At 35.3% G+C, this 22,856-nt stretch overlaps 2 protein-coding genes across 2 annotated transcripts in view; one reads left to right on the plus strand and one right to left on the minus strand.

Annotated features, from left to right (window-relative positions):
• Positions 1-3,637: 3,637 nt before the first annotated feature.
• Positions 3,638-12,121, minus strand: LOC139743284 (cilia- and flagella-associated protein 95-like). The gene is made up of 5 exons (XM_071653777.1): positions 11,791-12,121; positions 10,778-10,892; positions 7,940-8,064; positions 4,074-4,203; positions 3,638-3,826 (listed from the first exon to the last, which is right to left on the minus strand). Exons 1-5 carry the CDS (start codon positions 11,892-11,894, stop codon positions 3,638-3,640), a joined length of 663 nt encoding a protein of 220 aa, XP_071509878.1. The 5' UTR covers positions 11,895-12,121.
• A 351-nt stretch (positions 12,122-12,472) lies between these two features.
• LOC139743289 (syntaxin-12-like) overlaps positions 12,473-22,856 on the plus strand; it is a 28,655-nt gene continuing 18,271 nt past the window's right edge. Inside the window, exons 1-6 of the mRNA XM_071653783.1 lie at positions 12,473-12,609; positions 15,368-15,463; positions 16,035-16,100; positions 16,788-16,857; positions 17,780-17,870; positions 21,051-21,125. Of these exons, the coding sequence (XP_071509884.1) occupies positions 15,394-15,463; positions 16,035-16,100; positions 16,788-16,857; positions 17,780-17,870; positions 21,051-21,125 (372 nt within the window). The 5' untranslated portion in view covers positions 12,473-12,609; positions 15,368-15,393. The remainder of the gene's footprint in view (positions 12,610-15,367; positions 15,464-16,034; positions 16,101-16,787; positions 16,858-17,779; positions 17,871-21,050; positions 21,126-22,856) is intronic.

Consider the following 22,856-nt stretch of genomic DNA (forward strand, 5'->3'; position numbering starts at 1 on the left):
TCGTTCGATTTCATTCCGTTCCTCACATTTCTAATAACTGAAATATAATCGCACTGAAATAATGTAAAGGTGATATTAAATGTTTAATGTATCAGCATTCTGTTTTTAAGAAACTTACGGGTTTAGCAGTGACGAATTAGAGAACTCCTGGGATTTCCAACAAATACTTGAGCCGTTTTAACACACAACACACACACGCATGAAATATACATGTACGCTAATGCCAAGTAACAATTGGTCAAGTACCACATTTCTCATTTCACACATCAGTAATTGACCAATGTCATTATTTAATTTCTGTTACATACTCGTCTCGCTGTTTTTTGCACATAAGTTTCGTGTGGGTTCAAGCAGTGGAAATACCATTTGCCAAGTACGGTATTCCACTCTTTTTCTTTTTTTTTTTTGAAGCGGCGAAAAAAAAACACCCAACATATATCCAAAAAAAAAAGAGAAATGCGTTATACGTAGCAAGCCTTTATCATTGAGGTGTGACATTCCTGACCTGCCGAATTTCAAACATTCCTTATATCACTGTAGCACACATCCTATCTTTAAGGAGATGATTTTGTGTCATTTCATAGTTGTTGTGAGACATACCTATAACCTGAACTGAATGCTTAGAATGTCTGAAAATAGCCATTGTTCATCTATTCTTGACTGTGTATTCGATATGAGTGCAATGATCATTAAAAAGAAAAAAAAATGCATTTCAAATGTAAGAAACAATGTTAATCTCAATTCTTCTTCAAATCTAATTTTCCATTCGCTTTTCTGCATTGCATGTATAACAGCAATTGCATTTGCAATTACAAAAACATTACAGGTTGTTCTCTTTGCAGATCGAGCATTGGATCTTATTCATGGAGAGTAAAAAGAAAAACACACCCTCTGTAACTAAAATCTATCGGAAAAACAAATTCCCTTCTTTCGAATAGCATTTGTTATGTACAATTTCCCGTCTGCATATCATGTCAAAATATGTAAAAAGTGATAAACAACCAGTTTGCATAGGTTGTATGAACTCAACGTGGTTTCACAGAATGTGCACTGTATGTAGAATCTTGACACAGGCTTGAACGGATTAAGATTGAATATTGCCGGAAGCAAATCAGTTGCATGAAGACTTGATTCCTGCTTCTTTCAAAACGTACCCAAGCTCTGTCAATGTGTAGACACGCTGTATATCTACAGGCAATTCTATTATAACACAGTGGCCAGTGTTCATCATACGGGTGAGCTCTGCAGCACGATATCTATTTCAAAGTGAAATTCGTCAGAAGTAAAACTCATAATGGAAACTTAACATAAATTCAATCCTGTATATCAATATCATTTATGATTTTATGAACTGACAAATATTACAGTCAAAAGAATAATAATTTCTATTTTGATTTTGAACATGACAGTTTTGATAAGGAAAATAATGCATTTTTCATTTAAAAAGACATTTCAGCTTACGTGATATAATACATTCATAGATACACACAATTGAGCTTGCGTGCATACGCACACAAACACATACATGTATTATATGTATGCATGTATAAATGCATATACATATGCATATAGGCATACATATACAGTATGTATGTATGCATGTATGTATATAATATATATATATATATAATTATATATCTTGGAATTTTCCACGTGTTTGACTTCGAATGCTGTAATTATAAGAAGAATGAGTCTCAAATACGCCATCTGTAGATCCAACGAGGAGGTTTTTATTCACAAAATTTTCAACCCGCCTCGGGCCTGTACTAGGACAATGATAAGTTTTCAAAAACTTATCATTGTCCTAGTATACACTACACTGACGAAGGCCCGAGGCGGGTTGAAAATTTTGTGAATAAAAACCTTCTTGTTGGATCTACAGATGGCGTATTTGAGACTCATTCTTCTTATAATTATATATATATATATATATATATATATATATATATATATATATATGAACATCAATATTAAGTAATTCATAGTCCATGTGTTGGTCAAATAATACTTATCGTAAGAGAACAGAACTCTAGAAACTTATCATGTAAATTTATTCATCATGAAGCTTGAAATAAGTTTAGTTATAAATTTATTCATAAATTTTTGTATTCAATTAGACTTAAATCTACTTATTTCTCACGCAATGCATTTGTCAAGTGATAAATTCATCTTTTATCACCAAATTTATCCTTTATCACTTGACAAATGGCAGAGTGCCCAAAGATCTGTGTGCTTTGTAAATAAGCAGTATTGACAGCATGATAAATTTCTGGAGTTCTGTTCTCCTACTATTGATATTATATCAACATATATACAGTGGAAACTAGATACAAAGAGAGATACAAAGAGATTTCAACTAACAAAATACCTGATAAATATAACTAATTTCTCCAGTCCTAATGAATTTATTTTATTTGTTTTGTACTGTTTGACTACTGATGTAACAAAATATCTGATATAAAGAACAACTTGGTCCCAAGGACCTTGTTATACCGAGTTTCCACTGTACATACAAAATATGATTCTAAGCTATCACTAGGCAGATGAATATTTGGATATATTTGGTTCCATACAAGACATTGGACAAAGAATTTGATACACATCCTAACTGTGCTTTCTGAATGTTAAAGCTTCAATCATTTTATTGTATAATTATCACTTTCATTCAATTAACAAATCATGCATAAACTACTATAAACTGAAGAACTCTGTACAAAGTCTCATTTCTTATGCAGTTTCATTTTACTATTCTTGCACAAAGTTATTTACACATAATGTATCTGTGTGTGTGTACATGCTTATATATAATGATATATATCATCAATATATTACATATACATACAAATATACATTCTGATGTTCTTCACTAAATGTTAAAATGTGATGCAACCATCTCAAATATTGCCACATAGAGAAAAAAAAATGATCACTAGGAACCCCATAGTGTCAATTTTAGGAGCTTTCATTCACATCTTTGATGTGTTCAACATACAGTGCTGTGCTCAGCACAATGTTGACAACATTATCCATATACTGTAAAAGTGGATATTTTTGCGCGACTAATTTTTCGCGCTTGGCCCGGTAAGAAGAATTTCGCGAGTTTTTAATTCCGCGGAATCAAGACATCACGCACAGGAACATATGGCAAGCTAAAATATTCGCGTGCTTTTATTTTTGCGCAAGTTTTTGGTTGCGCGAAATGCGCGAAAATTACAACACCGCGAAAATTTCCATTTTTATAGTAACAAGAAGTAAGCAGAACGAGGCAGCCAAGCAAGGAGTACCAGTAAAGGTAGGCACTGTTCACCCATACATCCCTACAAACACTAAAATCTTCCTTTGGTGTCATAAAACATATGATGCTCTCTTAATCAATGTTGTCTTTTTTTGGGGGGGGGGGGAAGGGAGGGAGGGTAAGGTAAAGTCGTGTCGCTATAAATAAAATGAATACAAAAATATACAGGTGTGAAAGCTCTGACAGAAACTGTGGGACAATGTTTTCTCCAATGGAACCATCTTCCTAGTGGTCTCAATTCTTTTGACACAAACATGCTATGGCTAACTGAGCTCATCTCTGGATATCAGGATGGCCAGTAATAGATACCGTCTACAATAGTCCATCAACTTCCAGGTCATGTTATTCTAAAACTTTGGGTATTGTGTTAGTTTGAAGATAGGTGTCTCTCTTCAGCTGTGTGTTGGCGTAAATTCCGCTTTCATCCTGAAAGGTGTTTCGGCCAAAGCGTCGGTAGTCTGCTGTATCAGTGAACTGGCTGTGACATTTTCTGTAGGCGTTTGAGTTGTCTGGGAAGTCAGGTGGCTGTTCCTAGGAATGAACAACAATGCAAGATTGTAAAGTGACAGTAGAACTTGCTGTTGGTCTTCAAATGACATAATACTCTGAATTATTCATACTACAGTTATTCCCAACAAATGTTGTAAACAAGAAAAGCAAACTTAAAATGTGTTTTATTCTAGAGGGTAATAAGGCATCACAAATAAGTATAATGTATGAAAACACTGTCTGATTTTAATCGCTAGTTAAAGAGTAAACAATAAAGTCTTTGACTTACTGGCACAGGGGTGTACGGATAGGGAGGTTTGTAGTCTGCACGGTTTGTTGTCTCTAGATGGCGCTTGTCATGTTCTGGGTTATGTCTCGGTAGAACAGATCCAAATCCAGTCTTGGGTTTGCCAGTATCCCTTAGATAACAAAAAGGAATAGCAACCTTTATCAATCAAGTATGTTGACCACTGAGTTCTATACAATAGCTACTGTCAGAGCCCATGGGGCAACCTGTACAAATCATATCTTGAGGTCATGCCACAGCACAAGAAATAGTATCAAAACATTTACATGATCCAACAACATGTACAGTGTGATGCATAGAGAAGTACGTGACAAAAACAACAAAAAAGCAAATTACCAAAACTGCACCAACTTATAATGCATATCATTTTAAGCAGAAATTAAGTGCAATTAATCAAGTGAAAAGTATTGATGCAGTCACAGTTTTCCATATTTTGTTAACACTAAAATCAATGTATCATTAAGATATTCTCTATAATATCTTTTTGAAAAACAAAAACAAAAAACAGTTTACATGTATCTCCCACCATGTTTATCCATGGAACAGTATTAGTGCCACAATCAAAAATATAATCCATGGAACAGTATTACTGCCACAATCGAAAATATAATGCAATGTGATTCAAGTTGTAAGATATGGAATCAAAGGGTTGCCACATATATGTAGTGGAGCGGCATAGCTTGAAAAATTAGAGGAATTGTGCATTTTATGATAAAAGCACCAAATTTCGCACACATGTTGACAATGGCATTTGAAATAAATTCAGATATTGGGCCATCGTAAATAGCGCCCTCAGCGGCCATGGCAGCCATTTTTCAAAATGGCCGCCATAAAATGCCATTTTTCATAAAAATTTACAAATTTCAGAAGGGAAAATCAATAAGATTTTGCAAACGAGTGGGAAATAACATTTAAAATAAATTTAGATAATGGGCCACCGCAGATTGCGCCCTCTATGGCGATGGCAACCATTTTTCAAAATGGCCGCCATAAATGCCATTTTTCGTAAAAAATTAAAAATTTCAGAAGGGAAGATCAGGAAGATTTTGCAAACGAGTGGGAAATAACATCAAAAATAAAGTCAGATATTGGGCCATCGTAAATAGCGCCCTCAACGGTCATAGCAGCCATTTTTACAAAATGGCCACCATAAATGCCATTTTTCGTAAAAATTTACAAATTTCAGAAGGGAAAATCAATAAGATTTTGTAAACAACTGGAATATAGCATTTAAAATAAATTTAGATATTGGGCCATCACAAATTGCGCCCTCAACGGCCATGGCAGAGATTTTTCAAAATGGCCGCCATAAATGCCAGTTTTCGTAAAATTTTACAAATTTCAGAAGGGAAATCAGTAAGATTTCGCAAACGAGTGGGAAATAACATTCAAGATAAATTTAGATATTGGACCATCGCAAATTGCGCCCCCTAACGGTCATGGCAGCCATTTTTTTCAAAATGGTCGCCATAAATGCAATTTTTTATAAAAATTAATTTCAGAAGGGAAAATCAACAAGATTTTGCAAACGAGTGGGAAATAAAATTCAAAATAAATTTAGATGTTGGGCCATTGCAAATTGCGCCCTCAACGCCAGCCATGTTTAAAATTGGCTGCAATACATAACACCTTTTTCTCTGAATTTACTAATTCCAGAAGGAAAAGTCAATAAGATCTTGCACTCAATTCAAAAATTTCGTTTGAAATATATCTTGCGCCTATGTATTACATTATTGTAAATAGCGCCCTCATGGCCATTGCAGCCATTTTTCAAAATGGCCACCATGGATTCAATTATTTTTTATTTCCTGATTTCACCAAAAGAAAAGTCAATAAGATTTTGCACACAATTTGAAAATTATGTTTGAAATAAATGTTTGTATTAGATTATTATGATACTGCTCTCAACGGCCATGGCCGCCATATTCCAAAATGGCTGTGATTGTCATAATCATTTTGTTTTAAAAAATGGTAATTTCTGAGAGAAAAGTTAGCAAATGTGTACATAAATTGAAAAATCATGTTTAAAATCAAACAATATATCTAGATTGCTATAACTCTAGAAATTGTTCCTTCACAAATTTTCAAGAAGAAAATATTGTTAATAACGGCAATTGCAGCCATTTTTCAAAATGGCTGTCATAGATGCCATTTTTTTTTTATGAAGATGTCCTAATGCCGGAAGAAGACAATAAACGTTTTTTTTTTTTTTGCGCAAGTTGACAATTACAAACAAAGAAGTTTAGACATTTAGCCATCATAAGCTGTGTTCTCAATTACTATTTCAGCTATTTGTCAAAATGGCTACAATACACTCTTCTTTTTTCTATCAAAAAGAAAAAGAAAAAAAAAGAAGAAGCAGACATCCATGGCGGTCAGCATGGCCCTTGAGGGCGCCTTCTAAGAAGACCCTATACCTAAATTTATTTTTGAGCATAATTTTCAACTTGTTTGCAAAGCCTTATTGACTTTTCCTTCTGACATCAGCAAATTTTTGCAAAAAAAAAAAGCACAAACAAACGGGGGGGGGGGGGGGGGGGGGGGGGCATCCATGGCAGCTGTTTTGAAACTTGGCTGCTAAGGCTGTTGAGGGTGCACTTTTGGATGGCCTATTATCAAATTCAGTTTGAATGTAATTTTTCACCTTTGTGGAAATTCTGATTGACGTCTGCAACACTTTACAAAAAAAAAATGCATTCATGGTGGCCATTTTGAAAAATGGCTGGAATGGCCATTAAGGGGGCAATTTGCAATGGCCCAATAAGTTTACTGTTCAATGTAATTTCCCACCTGTTTGCAAAATCTCGTTGGTTTTCCCTTCTGATTTCAGCAAATCGTTTCAAATATATAGCATTTATGGCGGCCATTTTGAAAAATGGCTGTCATGACCGTTGAGGGCGCAGTTTCCGATGGCCCAATATCGAGATTTGTTTTAAATGTCATTTCCCATTTATAACCAAAATTTCATTCACTTTTCCTTTTGAAATTAGCATTTTTTTAATTAAAAAGTGACTTATGGTGCCCATTAAAAAAAAGATTGGCTGCCATAGCCATTGAGAGCGCATTTTTCAATTGCCAAATACCTGGATTTATTTTTAATGTAATTTCCCGCTTGTTTGCAAAAAAAAAAAATGGCTTTCCCTTCTAAAATCTGCATTTTTTAACAAAAAATGGCATTTATGGCGGCCATTTTGAAACAAAATGGCTACCATGGCCGTTGAGGGCGCAATTTCCGATAGCTAAATATCTAGATTTATTTTGAATGTAATCAACATTTATGGGCGAAATCTTATTTACTTTTCCCTTCTGAAATTTTCAAAATCATCGAAGAAGTGGCACATTATTAGACAGATGGACGTTGAGGGCGCAATTGATAATGGCCAAATATTTAGATGCATTTTGAATGTAATTTCCCACTTGTTTGCAAAACCATACTGGCTTTCCCTTCTGAAAATGACATTTATGGCGGCCATTTTGAAAAATGGCTGCCATGGCCGTTGAGGGCGCTATTTCCGATGGCCAGATATCTAGATTTATTTTGAATGTAATTTCCCATTTGTAACCAAAATCTTATTGACTTTTCTCTCCTAAAATTAGCAAATTTTACGAAAACATGGCATTTATGGCAGCCATTTTGAAAAATGGCTGCCATGGACGTTGAGGGCGCTATTTTCGATGGCCCAATATCTTAATTTAATCTAAACGTTATTGTCAACCTGTATACGAAATTTGGTGCTTTTATCACAAAATGCACAATTGTTCGGCTATGCCGCTCCACTAATGTTAATCCTCCAGAATGTAGACAAAATTAAATACAATGGCACTGCACAGATATCAAGAATGATTACCTTTCAAGATTGATATGTGAGATGGTTGCTACATCAACCATGGGCTTCCTGGGCTCCTGCTCCTCGAAGTCTTTCTTCAGATTTGCCTGTTCCAAGTGATATTGGGTGGTTGTCTGGGGAAAGGACTACACATGTGGTAGGGGAAAATAAAAGACAAACATTATACACTTTGTGTTTTCACCATATTGGTCTAATAGGACAGGAAATATTGAGCTCAATGCATTCTTATGACAAAGTAACAAAGAAAGGCGTGTTTTACACCTATGCTTCTCAACCTTTTTAAATGGACTGTACAGTACTGGTTGAGGTGGAGATTCATGTTTTGAACATTCCTAAGTGAGATAATGAGAAACCTCTTACAACATATGAAAGAGCATGTAATTTTAAAAAGGATTCAACGTTTATTTGATGGAAATTGGCTTTCTAATGGCTGAGATATCCAAAAAAGTGATACTAATAAAAGGCGACAGGCCACGCCTTTTATTAGGATCTCTTTGTTTCACCTTGTTTTTGGATATCTCAGCCATTTCAAAACCGATTTTCATCACATAAACTTTTGATACCCCTTAGAATTGCATGTTCTTTGACATCTCATGGAGTGGTTTCTGAATATCTCGCAAAACGTTAGAAGCTAAATCCTCACCTCGACCAGAACTGTACACACCCTTTAACCCAAGGCCCACTTTTGCTCCTACACAGTTTTTTTTTTTAGGCCCATTTAGATCGAATACATTTTTTTTTTTTCCATTTTGGGAAGACATCACTGCCCACCTGTGAGAGCTTCACGGCCCACTGGTTTAGAAGCACAAGTCTAAACCTACTATAATTGTTTCAGACACTGAACCAATAATCTCACTTTGTTCAGGAAACTATCAAGGGAAAGAAACAAATTTATAAATCCAATGAAATTACAATGGCTTGGCAAAATATGTAATATGTGTGTTTACAAGTGCAATTCCACACCATCTTAAAGTCAAATGATACACTGTACAGAGAGTAAAATAAAATAAAATAATTTACAATTCATTGATAATGGAGTTGAAGTGAGAAAGTAATGGAAGATACTGGACATGAATTAAATGAGGAAACAATGCTATCACCTCACATGTCTCTTGGTGGCCTACATTGTACAATGTACAATGTACATTTTCATAAAAACTTTCATTGCCCTTTTTTGACATGAAATCAACCAGAGTAACCTGCATCTGTACCTTTTGCGTGAAATCTTTGCTGTCTGCAACAACTTTATACTGTAGCAACATCAGTTTTTAGGAGAATAGGGATGCACCTGCTAAGTCATCAACCAAAACAATGTGATTTTTATATTTTGTGTCTAAACCTATGGGAGATATGTGAGCTGATAACACCATTACTCAAGCTTATTTGCATGGGGTTACAACCAGTATTCTATTTTTGGGAAAAAAGTGATAGTCTATTATTCCATGAGTACAAGCATGTACATTTATGCTCAAGTAAAATCTTCATGACATTTCTTCCATTCCTTTTGTCAGATGGCATGAAATTGTACTTTAGGACACTGGTAGCCTTTGTGTTCATATGCTTGTTCGATTAAAATAGATTGTTGTTACTTGGCTACTTTTCTTGTAATCACTGAAAATTATCAAAACCCACTTATGCGAGATTTGTAATTTGGAATACTTTAAAAAGAAAATCATCACAAGTTTTGTAGGATTTCATCTGTAAAAAACAACAACAAACAAACAAACAAAACATAAATCACAGTATATCAGTTCTGTGCAAATGTATCCAAACTATAACAAAACAATTCAAACTATGGTATGTTTGTTGATCCCACATACTACTATCAAACATGTGACTGCTTTACATTGCACATTGGAGTATTTTACATTCCCAAGAAAGGTACATTGATGTAAAATGTATAATTTTGTATTTTGTTTTGCTCTGTTTTGTTTTGTTTTGTCTGCTTCATGCTTTGCATTGTTTTTTAATAGATGGAGAGCCTAAAGACAGCATATAAATCTTCAGATCAAAGAGAGAGAGAGAGAGAGAGAGAGAGACTGAAACTCTGTGCTATTCATTAAACAAAACTTCATATCTTGGGGACAAAGTAACAACTTTCAATATAAAAATAAATAAAAATGAACTTCAACTCTACAGATTGTACATATATTCAGGTACATTGTAGCTCAGGTGTACAGGTATGTGAGCAAGATACTACAATGTATTTGGATGTACAATCAACATTATGGTTTGACTAAGAGAGATTAAAAAAATACAAAATAGAGATACAAATATTTACATGTGAAGTGATGTTTCTCATATATCCATTTATAGTGTTTTTTCTAACACAACTTTCCACTGTGCTGTGTTCCCCACTGTATACCTCACAACATATTCTGAAACAATGTGTAACTTTACTAAAGTATCTGAAAAATATTGTGTACAGATTTAGCTTATCAAATCTTATTTGATGAAACCATGTTGAATTTAGACTAACATCCAGCATATTCTACTTTTCTTTCTAATTTGTGCAAATTTGCATGCAAGCTAATATTTGCAAAATTCACAAATCCCATTAAAATAATGAAGTGGAAAACTGCTAACTTTTCTCTGGCAGGGGGATAACACTTGTACATTTGTACTTCTTTCCTATTCCATCAATAGGGTTCTCAATCACAGCAACCAACCACTCAAGAAATTACCCAACACGCTCCAATTCGCGAAATGTAAAGCATAATATAATGTATTTGCATCACTTTCGTGAGTCAGATCAAGTAGTCACTGATCAAAATGGGAAAAAAAGTACAATAGACTGAACTTTGGTAGACAAAAGATTTACAAGTACACTGTACTTACCCCATCTGTGACATTTCCTATCCTTTTGTATGTTGTGTGATGAAGCTTCCTGTCCAAAGGTGAATCAAACTTATTGATGTCATAGTCCTTGGGCTCGGCTTCTCTTGCTTGATGCCTTTGATATTTAAAAAGAAAACAATTTTACAATTTCTGGGTTAATTTTCTAGAGAAATGGTATGATAACCACACAGATTGGGCCTTTGTATCACAGAACCCACAAAAGGTACATAGCAATGGGCTGATTTTCCAACTGAGTTTTGTGATGAGAGTGAAAATGGTAGCACTGTTTTAAAAGTTTCATACCAAGTCATTCATAATGAAATGTTTTGAGGCTAGCAACTATTTTTGTTGCTTGTTGGTTCAATTTTTTTCCTACTTTTAGTAAAAACTTTGTTATTGTGACCTTGAGGTCAATGTAGGCTATTTCCTCTATTAATAATCAGAGAGCTGTGTGATGCAACAAAATCTGTCAGGAAAAAGAAAAATGTTTCATCGCAGACAATCCAGCACTCGGACAGAGAGGTTTCTACATACAGTGTATTCTACACTCTAGAGTCTAGAGACCTAGAACTAGGGGGTTCTAATGTCTACTACACTAGTCTACTTTTGTCTAGACTAGTACTACTCGGCTTCTAGCAGTAGTCCATCACATCTGGAGGGGCATTTCCTGAAGCGTTTTGGCCGCATATTTTTCTGACAAACTGTTACAAGCTACTGAAATCCTTGTATCTGATTGGCTGATTGGCGAAAGATCGGTTTGTATCTTTCGTTTTGTCATCGGGGATATGTTCCATGCATGGAGACGAAGGAATCCCTTAAGAAGTTAAGCCTTTCAATCTAACATTAGACCTCTCGACTCGAGCCATTAAATTTAAAGTTTTTTGGTTTGTTTGCTTGTTTGTTGTATTAGCGTTAAAATAGATCCACTCCTCCGGACAAACAAATTTGTCTGTCTAGGCAACAACACTGTACTGTACATTGTACATTCTAATTCTAGGGCCTAGTCCACTTACCAGTTCGAATTCAACGTAGGTCGGCTGTAATTCATATGATCTGATCGCAAGAAAAGTGATCCTTTCCTCTCAACATAATCAGGCGAATTCAGTACGCCACTCATCTTGGCACGATAATGTAACACTAACTAACAGCAAGGACTTCTATGATTATGAATGATCGAGTGTGGTAAATTGAAAGTAGTTCAAATGTCACCCCAGTAACGTTAGAGTGGTCTAGAAGTCTAGTTGTCTTGGTTGGTTGAGCTCCGTATCACCGATGTCCCATGCAATGAAGTGTTGACAATTAATGCAATGCAGTGCTCGTGTACAGCTTTCGGACGTATTCACTCACGATCTTGTCTATCACACAATAATGCACATCAAAACAGTACACACGGTTCGACAGATAGTAAAATTTAGAGCGTAGAAGTGTACCACATTTCGCAATTAGACGTAAATATTCCCCGAATATTTCACTCAGTGGCAAGGATACGTGCAATAATGCTCTATCATTCCTGGTGTCAATTTCTTCCAAGAAAAAGCGAGGAATTACAGCGAGAATAAAAACATTGACATCGTCGCACCAGCACCGGCGTTCAGAGAGGTATCTCCGTTGTCATAGAGATGACATAGAAAGGTCATCTGTGCGAAAGTCACATGACGGGGAGTGTGTGAGTCATGTGATAATACGGGAGTGATTCCGAAAATAGAAGTGAGCGCTATATGAAGCAGGCCTGTTTATCAGATGTCGTATGTGTCCTATCATTTAACCGCTAAGTACGTACTTAATTCAATTTCATGTACCACACAGACAAGCGGTACATCATCATTTAAAAGGTGAGTATATGTTGAAGTTTGTTTTTTGATATAACGATGCTGATTTAGCGAGAAATTTAACGATAGATCGATCGTAGACGTGTGCATGGCGGTTCAATTCAACACGTAAATTTAACTACACGCAGCCGCTGTCGTGAACGCGAAGCACAGCGGTCTGGTCAGGCTATTCAGCACGTACAACTTAGGACCCTAGTTAGACTACTAATGTAGGCTAGATCTAGATCTAGGGCCTAGGCTATATAAATATGCAGTACCGGTAAAATTAGGCTACAAATAGTACAATGAACCTACGTGTAGTTACTAGTCCACCACCACTAATTAGTAAACGGGCACGGCCGGCCGCGGCCGGGTACCGATTGGTATGATCCACACATACACTACGACAGTACGGGTACACGGGGCACAAAATCAAATGGGTGGAACTTCATGTTCCAATTCTCTTCCCACTCTGCAAGCAGCATGCAGCAAGGTACTCCCTACTTGTATTTCTGGTCGTGCTGAAGTACAAAGTGTAAGTGGCCTTGATCAATGCTGTAGGTCATTACCTGTTGGTATTCTGTTTAAATTTACACATTGTACCTACTGAAAGAATTTGTAGGCCATCGATTGACTTGACATTGGCAAACAGGCATGTCCTGGCTGGTGGAGTTTAAATTGTTTGGCATATCGTTGATAATAGCAATAGGAAAGGCCTGAGAATTAACCGCAGTGGGATCACTTACTAGCTAGTACTACGCTGATGAAGCGAAGGATGCAGAGACTCTAATCCCAAGCTTGAAGTTGTACCTTCTGATCTGGAGATTCTCCCGCCTGAACCGCGGTCTAGCAAACGGGATAAATTTACTGAGAATGAGAGTGAATTTGCATGGCACAGCTATAGATGCTCACGTACAATCTTATCTGACCTTGTTGTTTCATACTGTAGATTTTCTCTGCCTCATTACATTACCATTGATTTTTCTGTTAATATTACTGCATGCTAAATTCATGTATTTACACAAGAAGTTTATTCTTACAACAAACTTTACACACACTGACACAGATTTCAGTATTCTATCCACACACACACACAAAAAAAATCCAATAATCTACCAGCCAGTATCATAATGCTGGTCTTATTTCATGCAATGTATTCATTTTCAAGCAGAATTTACTGTAACATCATTCTTTTTAGTTGTGTGCAGTACAGATGAGACACTAGTACACAAGTACATTAACCCTGCATCTCAAAACCAGCAAAAAGTCACCTCACATTGATTTTTTAGTTAAAGGGGAAATCCAGTCTGAATATAAGTTAATCTGATAAGAAAGAGTAAAGTATTACGAGTTCAACGGTATAATTTTGATCGAAATTGGATGAAAAATAAGGAAGTTATGACATTTTGAAGTTTCCGTAATTTTTTGGGAAACAGTTCTTTAACAGTCAATATGAATATGCAAATGGAAAAGTGAGCATGTCATCCCCTCACAACTTGCCATTTATTTTGTAGTACATGAAACTTTTAAATTTCCAGTTTTTCATTGGAGCGCAATTATGCCCGAGATCAAATCTTCGTATTTATCTAACTGATCACTATTCTGAAGTTATTCAACCAGTAATAACATCATGTTTCAGATTTCAATGGCAGAAGCATTGAATTTGTGTCATTTTTTGCACCTCGTATAATCAATGGAAAATTGTGAGGTTATGACATGATTAGCCCTCTTATTTGCATAATGGGTAATTCCATAAAATAGGGACCCACTTTGTGACAGGCCTATTTTGCCAATAAAATCAGAAAATCAGATTTTTGTTCAACATAACTTTAAAAAAAACATTCATATTGAGTATAAGCCCATTGAAAACTGACCGAAAATTACAACTAAACTGAAATTGAAGTCCTGAAGTCAGCATACCAAATTGCAGTGTATTGTGAAAAACTGGTTCACAATGTAAAGGGGACACCATGGTGTCCCCCTTACATGGTGAACCATCCATTTTGGCATCTTACCACATACTTCAAACTAGTTCTATGTTTGTTTCAATAGAAGTGATTATTTTGAAGTAAGAAATTAACTATACTATTGAAAAAATGACACAACCCCTATTTTTGGCCAGGAAAAAGATTCTTCAATGTTACTCGCATAAGGGGGACACCAAATATTATTATTGCATATTTTTTTCTTCAAATTAATAGAGTAGTCAATTTTTTATACCTGTTACAAAGAAACCACAGCTACATTGTAAAATATGCCAATGAGGAGCAATTATTGTTGTGATAAGACACAAAAAATTAGCTATCACTGTGCCCCGACATAATATCTATGGGGATACCAAAGCCACGTGTGAAAATCATAATTTGGTCTTTTTTTTCAAATGTATTTATTTTACCCCAATTTTCTCTTGAAATCTTTTAAACTATGTGATTGCTACCAAAATAACAACAAACAGTTCAACACTGATCCTTAATATGGATTCCACACTCATAAATTAAGGTTTCTCGTGTAAGCAATTATGGGGACACCAAAACTTACACGTGAAACATCTTTCTTGGGATTTACGTGCGCAAATGTGTATCAATTGATGCATGAATTATTTGTATACATAGTGTTCAAAATTTGCTCGTCTTTTATCATTTTGACCCCTTAAAATAGAGTTTAATCCTCAAACAAGCTGTAAATGAATTTTATTGAATATATCCATGACTTGTTAATATGTGAGAATAAAATCCTACTAATTTTTCTCTTTGTCACTGTTCTTGAATCTGTTGGCATCTAGATTACACAGCTCTGCTACAATTGAGAATGCAGGGGAGAGGTGATTTTGGTTATGGCGCCATCGGCAGCGCCAATGATACAGGAGGGCAGATGTCAGGTGAGTTGTGAAGTGATTTTTTTCTGACATGCTATCACTATTTTGGAGCCTTGATTTTCTGACCTTGATGTGGGTCAGTAAAACTGCTCCAGTAAGATGTGTTTCCTGAGTCTCCTTTGAATAGAGCAGATATATAAAACAAGAGAGATTGAATTAGTGTCCTAGTACCGTACCATATGTGTTGCCATCGCATGTAGCAATTTCAGATTGAGAACAATAATTTCTCACATTTCATGTTATGGTGTCATCCTTATTATTGATATTATGTAATTGTTTCCTTTTCTTTTCTTTTGCACTTTCTCAATGAAATTTATGTGTAAGACCTGTTCTCAAATGCCTAATGGCATAACACCCTTACATACTCCGTATTTATTTTAATGTGTAACTCATTTATTTATTTATTTATTTATTTGTCTTTTGAAAAGGAAAAACAGAAATGTAGAAGGAAATAGTTAATTATCTGTATAGACATTTTTGCAATTTCTAAATGGTGTTATTCAAAGATCTTTGCTGTTGTATCAATTTAAACTAAAGGAGTTATTGCATGCATGATTTTCGTATTTCCATACAGGTCAAAATGACTTCACAACAATGCTCACACAGTGCAGTTCAAGTATTTTCAGGATCAACAACAGTAGTGAGTAACTGCTCATACTTGAAGTCCTTTTACTTCCTTGTACATTATTTTACTTTGTATTAGGAAAAACTATATATTAGTGTCATATCAATTATCACAACAACTTTCAATAGTAAACTACTATTACGCTCCGCTATTCACTCTAGAAATTAGGGATCTACACCCACTTTAGCTTGTAAGATTGACTTTGGAAATCATGCCTCATTGTGCTGAATAGAAGGCATCACACCAGGCTGAGAATAATATAAATATATTTGTATCCACCAACACTGCTCTTTGCAGATGCTGTTCTATTTGAGATTTTCACAATCAGTTCTTCGCTATCCTGAAGGAAAAGAATGGATAAACATAAGATAAAAAGCATAATTGTGGCAAAAGTGTAGTTATTAACTTTGTATATGTTTTGAAATTATAGAAAATCTTTGTGCCTGACTTTATCTCTTTTTTTTTTCTATAAGCTCTGATTACGGTGTATGTGTTTTCCTTGATTTGGGTAATCTATACTGTAACTATGCAAAATCCTCGAACAAAATCAGACAATGGCTTTTCAGATTGACCCACAAATCATAATCAACAATGTTTTGTTCCATCATAAAGTTTGATGAAAGCAGGATTAACAGAAAAATAGATAAATGTACTCACAGCATGTTGACATAGAGTGATGTGTTATTTTGATTCCTCTTTCAGTTGCTGCATTGGAAAAGGCCATTCGACAAATAGGAACTGCAAACGATAGTAATATATTGAGAAGTAAAATGTGAGTTACTATGCTCTTTTCACTGTCTGTATTCAATTTCAATACTCGCTTTTAATTATTTTACTTCTGTTTGTTTACTTTAATAACCATGAAGCTTTGCCCCATCTATATCTTGAATGTACAGTAATTAAGGTCATGATATCATGGCTGTGATGTATCTTTATATGCAATAATGTGATTCTACAATGTCACATGCTCCCAGCAAGAAGAAAAACACACATCTTGTACATGTAAGACTTGTGAGTGCAGTTACTGTTCTCCAGAGTGAATTGAATGAGGGTTGTATAATTATCGATTGGAAATGAGCACCATGAAAGAAAGGCAGATTCTTTTAAGTGATTTATTCCTAATGCGATAAAAGATATTCTGTCTTGAGAGCATTATTATTATTTAAAATCCTCTAATGGTTTCTACAATTGTTTTTGAAAATGAGCTTCTGATATCAGGATGCAATGTCAAATTTTAACTTTAAAGAAACAAAAGAACATAAAAACAAATTTTTGTCAATGTGAGATGTACATTGTACCTGTCACTTTAAAAAGTAAGACAAACAACACAAAACAAGTAATTTAGCGCATCAAAATACAGTGAAGCTGCATGATTATTACCTTTAGCAAGGCAGAGATAATTTATTGAGAAGAAAAAACTTTCTCCGTCCATGTACAGTGTATTTTCCCCTCTGGTAATGTTTTAACAAGAATATATCTACATTAAATGAAAGAAATGAAAGAAAGAATGAAAGAAAGAATATATCTACATTATTTGTTGATGTAATGTTAATTTCTAGTCAATTAGTTGAAATTCATTTGCATGATTTAGTTTGTCTTGTTTATATTAAACTTGTTGCAAATTATTTGTTTGTGTTGTAAGTGTTTTTTGATGTTGGAATTAAGTATTTGTGTATCATGTGTTATTATTTCAGACAACAAATGCTACAACAGAGTAATACTTCAATCAAAGACACCAAACTGTGTATGGAAGTTTTAGGTCAGAAAGCTAGATTATTAGATAAGGTAAGTGAAGGATGGGTATAGAAAACTAATTCTGTATTCACATTTGTGACCGTGTAGCTCAAATCCTACAAAAAGTTACAGATTAGGATTCTTTGTAAAGGATCAAAATATGTCATTTGGGTTGACTGACTCAAATTTTTAAAGTTTGTCTTACAGTACCTGGGAGAGCAATCTTTTCTCTACCTGCTGTGCACTGTCAAAATTGGATGGCTTAATCCAAAACCAAAATCGAGATACAAATTTGTAGTAGCAGTTTTTTCTGGACCATATTTTTTGTGGTCAGGCACTGCTTTCACTGGGAAAAAGAACATGTTTTCATCGATACAGTTTACTTCTGCCCAGCATGCCTGATGAGTAACCCACATCTCTTTTCTCTCTTTTCCCTATGAAAATGCACCTCCTAACTCTCTCTTATTTTAATAAATCACTTTTTTGAATGGGTTTGGATTATTCAGTTTTATCAGATTATGTATATATTTTTAAAGCTTACAGTTTACTCTTTAAAACTTTGTAAGTAGAAAACTGGAAGTTCATTTTGTCCTACTTTTTGTGGGTTTTGAGCTGGGCAGTCACATTTTATAGTACTTGATGAGTCCATTTGTTTGTTGCTACACTTCATGCATGTAATCCACATGATATATCAGGCTTCCCCCTCGACACACACTCACTGTTCTGCTTCACAGATGATGTGCAATAAAACTTTCATATCATAGATTTCTAACAACGGAGAGTAGTACACCACTGTATACACACCGTAATGTAATCTCAAATTCATCCACATGCCAATAACCAACGATGTGGTCGATGCAACTGAAAAGAATTATTTGAAATATGTGCTGGTACTCTAGGTTTTACTTTTGGTTTTATTACCATTGCCCAGCATGAGGCTCAGAACGCTGCTGATTGTACATGTAAGTGTATTAAGATCAGCCTTAATAGCAGATCACATTTGCAGTTTTGCATGTGTGCTATGCTGCAGTATACAGGTACTGTATAGTGTGCCTATGACAAATGTGAACATCTGTACTTAAGATTTGTGTGTGTGTTTGTGTGTGTGTGTGTGTGTGTGTGTGTGTGTTTGCAAGTGTGTTTTCCCAGAGAAATAAATCACCATAACAATGATTCTGTATCTGCTAGCAGAACAGCAGAAAAAGTACCCTGTGCTAAATTGACTGGAATGAAAAACAGTGCACAAGCAAAAATCAATAATTCAGGGAAATTCCTAGCAAAAATAAGACATATTTTCTGAAACACTGTGAACCACTGCAGCGATAAACAAAAAATGTGTTAGTTGTTATTCTCGTAGGCCCGAATTCATGAAGGTTGTACAAATGAAACCATGGTTTAAACCATGGAGCACCAAGTGTCGCATGGAATATTTTGTTACGAAATTGGTCATTTCGTCGACAAAATGACCGTTTCGTGGACGAAATGTTCATTTAGTTTAAGATGTTGTCATCTCGTTACAAAATAATCATTTCATTGACGAAATGACTGATTTTGTAACGAAATATTCCATGCGACACTTGGCGCTCCATGGTCTTTGTCCATGGTTTAAACCATGGTTTCATTTGTACCACCTTCGTGAATTTGGGCCATAGTGTACAGTGTTTTGTGTGTGTATGTTTGTGCTCTGTAGTCAATTGGAAGACACTGACTCTAGAAGTCTTTTCTTCAAGACTAAACTTGAAGTGTAGATCACATGTATCAACATCAATACCCCTAGTTCAAAGGAAGGCATGCATAAAACTCTTGTAAGAAGCCAAGATTTCTGAAATGAAAATACATGTGAAAATTCTTGTGTACACAACGAATTGAATGCCAGTGGTGATTTGCAAAAGTGTCATTCAGCAAAAAGGACGTTGGCTCCAATTAATACAAAAGTTTCTTTTCAGCGTTGGTAGTTGACGTAGGTTCCAAACTGGTTTCAAACTGTTGGCTTTATCGCAACACATGTAAAGTATAATGGTCTTATACAATAGCCTTATATCAGAATGCATTATTAATTCACCGTGATGTTTTCACGTGCCCATCAGAGGGCTTAAATATCAAAAGCTCTCCTACGTTGTATTATGACTCATCGTGCCTCCTACTGTATGTAAAAAGGGTCTTTGTGGCTAGTTGAGTCTCCTGCAGTAGGATGTACACGTACATGTATCAGCTTTGCACACACTGATCATTGCCTAGGAAGTGATTGCAAGCACAACTACAGTGTGTATTTGTATCAGAGATTGTTGTTATCACTGGTTAATAGTGTTATTTCCTCTTTTCCTCAGGTAGATGCTTTAGGAAAATAAATCAAAAATGGCAGAAAATATACCACAGTGTCACTGTAGATAACATTTGTGAAGAGAATTTGGGCTGCTTCCCTTCTTCAATGCTTTGTGGAAACTCTCTTCATTAAAATCAGGGGGATTGAGACTCTCTAAATCTTTGATGACCATCCATTGATGTGAAAGTTAGGAAGTTCAGAGTCTTTGTCAGCTTGGTTTCTATGTCAGAGAAGTGATGGACTTTCGATTGTATAGGAGAATGGAGAAAGAAAACTATCAGAGTACATACCTCTTGTTTTGTACCAGAATTTTCTGTCAAGGAGAAAGTGCATGTATGCTGTAGTATGTACAAAAGTAGAGTAGTACGGTTAACATTGTGCCCAATCTCCAGTTATTAAGATTTGTCAAAGGAATCCATATCACAGAACTTTCAACCGTTACTTTTTTGTTCTGTCTTCTTCTTCTTCTTTTTTTTGCATTTTTTTTTTTTTGCTATTTTCCCCCCAATACTTCAGGTGTCATGGAAAATACTGTTTTGTTTTGATTTTTTCTCTCTCCAAAGTTGTAATACTGCACATATCTACTAGTACTGCGGGAAAGGTCAAAATGTTTGTTGTTTTCTTGGTGTGTAGATACAAGTCAAATACATACAGTAATACTTTATTCAACCAAATTAATGTCTATTCTTCTCCCTTGGCTTTGAATTGTTAGTATTTTGTTTTTCTAATGTGTGTGTGTATGTATGTATGTACATTGTATGTGTGTATTTTCCAACAATTATGAATGGATGTATTTTGTTCAGATAATAATTTCTAATGAAAATATTCCTTCTTAAACTTTCAATTTCCATTCTAATATGAAGGGTTGTAATTGTTTATAATGTGCTTCCCCATTTTGAATATCACAGGCAAAGAAAATTCAGTTTGAGAGACTAGCGAATGACTTCCAAGACACAGTACAAAGATATGGCAGTGTACAGAAGGTATGTTTTCATGTGATCATTTCTGTCTAGTATCTCTTATTCATACATTTCCCTATTAATCCAACTCACATTCAAATGTGATGGTGATTTCCCATTGTATGTTGGACCTTGTGATTGAGCAAACTCATTGTTGCTTCACTACAGACGTGCAGCGGTGTGTCTGGCCATACAGATACTAGTTGGGGATAGTACAAACAGAGTTTGCTCTTTCAGCATTGTGATTGCTGGAATGTGAAATATGTAGTATTAAAGGGCAGGGCAGTTCCATCACACATAATTGTCTGCTGTGCTTTCAGGGTCAGATAGTATACAAATAGTGAATGGTCACGAGTGTGATGGAACAAGATTTCGCATGAGGTGAAAGATAGAAGCGCTCTATTCAACGAGGCGAAGCCGAGTTGAATAGTGCGCCTCATCTTTCACCGAGTGCGAAATCTTGTTCCATTGCATGAGTAAAGACCATACACTATTTGTTTTAAACAACACCTTGAACATCAACAGATGTGGTCCACACAGATTCTTGAATTTAGCACAGAAATGGCAACCATTTTCCATGAAAGATGAATGAGTAGCTGCACAGTCACAGTCACTGTGTACGTATGTACATGAAGCCGATCGGTTGGTTGAAGTTGTTTACAGAAATGAGTGACAAAAGTATGCACTTAAGCGTGCTTGTAATTGTTGAGTGTGCACTGCAAATGTTTGTTTATTGTGACATCAGAGCCGTGCGATGGAACAAAAATTTAGAATCAATGGTGAGTTTAACATGGGAGTCAATGGAAATGAGTGATGTTAGCCATGCGCTATCCATTTTTGCTCAAACAAAATTGCACAGCTGACAGCCACAGCGTGCGATTGAACTTTTAACTAAATGTCATGTGATAGGCAATCGACCGATCGGATAGCTACATTCTAATTAGGTGTTGTATAATACAGTATATAATGGTTATGGGTATTAGAGTAGGTTTGCTTATCATAATGTGTTTAGTTTAATTGATTCTCCGTGACTTAATAGTTGCCATTAAGGACACATTTAGTTTTTGATTCTCCGTGACTTAGTTGCCATTAGGGACACATTTAGTTTTTTTATTCTCCATGACTTAATAGTTGCCATTAGGGACACTGTTTTAATACAGGTTTTTCTAAATCTTTATTTTTACCAATTTTGTATCTCTGTCATTGTGTCTTGATACAATTAAATAGGGAGCTAAGTGAGGTATCTCAATAAAAATAGACTTGCTGTAGGTATGCAAGATCACAGAAACGTGTTCTAAACAGAATATCAGGTACAATGTAATTCAGAAGTAAAAAGTCAAGTGTTCCGTGTCAGTGAAATATTCTGAAATGTTGTACAGGTGTATATTGCTAAGGAAGATAAACTGAAATTCAAGTCATTTTGGTAAAAGCATATAGGCCTAATTTCAACCCTGCATCACAAAACCACCAAAAAGCTGCCAGACATAGATTTTTTAGTTAGAGCAGATTTGAAAGCGCATACTCTGAGCTAAATGACATACGTATAACTCAACACAAAATGTTGTTGTTGCTTTTTATAACGTATCTGAATAATATTGGAATGAATACAGCCTCTGGAAAAGTGTTTACTGAGGAAGGAGACTTTGAGGTTTAGGAGTCTATTCATGTGCTGAATCTCACTCAGTGGTTCTCTGTGCAATGAATGCGACCAAAAAAAAACAAAAAAAAAAAACAGGATATAAAAACTCTGTAGCT

Source organism: Diadema antillarum, unplaced genomic scaffold, assembly GCF_040938485.1.
Source record: "Diadema antillarum isolate AM-2024a unplaced genomic scaffold, OU_Dant_1.0 seq00001065_RagTag, whole genome shotgun sequence".
Classification (NCBI taxonomy): domain Eukaryota; kingdom Metazoa; phylum Echinodermata; class Echinoidea; order Diadematoida; family Diadematidae; genus Diadema; species Diadema antillarum.

Bases quoted from the DNA above. Each gene is read 5' to 3' on its own strand.
- LOC139743284 (XM_071653777.1), bottom strand. From the start codon at position 11,894: ATGAGTGGCGTACTGAATTCGCCTGATTATGTTGAGAGGAAAGGATCA. The intron at 10,893-11,790 runs GTAAGTGGACTA...TAAATATCAAAG, and splicing joins CCTACGTTGAATTCGAACTG to GCATCAAGCAAGAGAAGCCG. The intron at 3,827-4,073 runs GTAAGTCAAAGA...GTTCATTCCTAG, and splicing joins ATCCGTACACCCCTGTGCCA to GAACAGCCACCTGACTTCCC.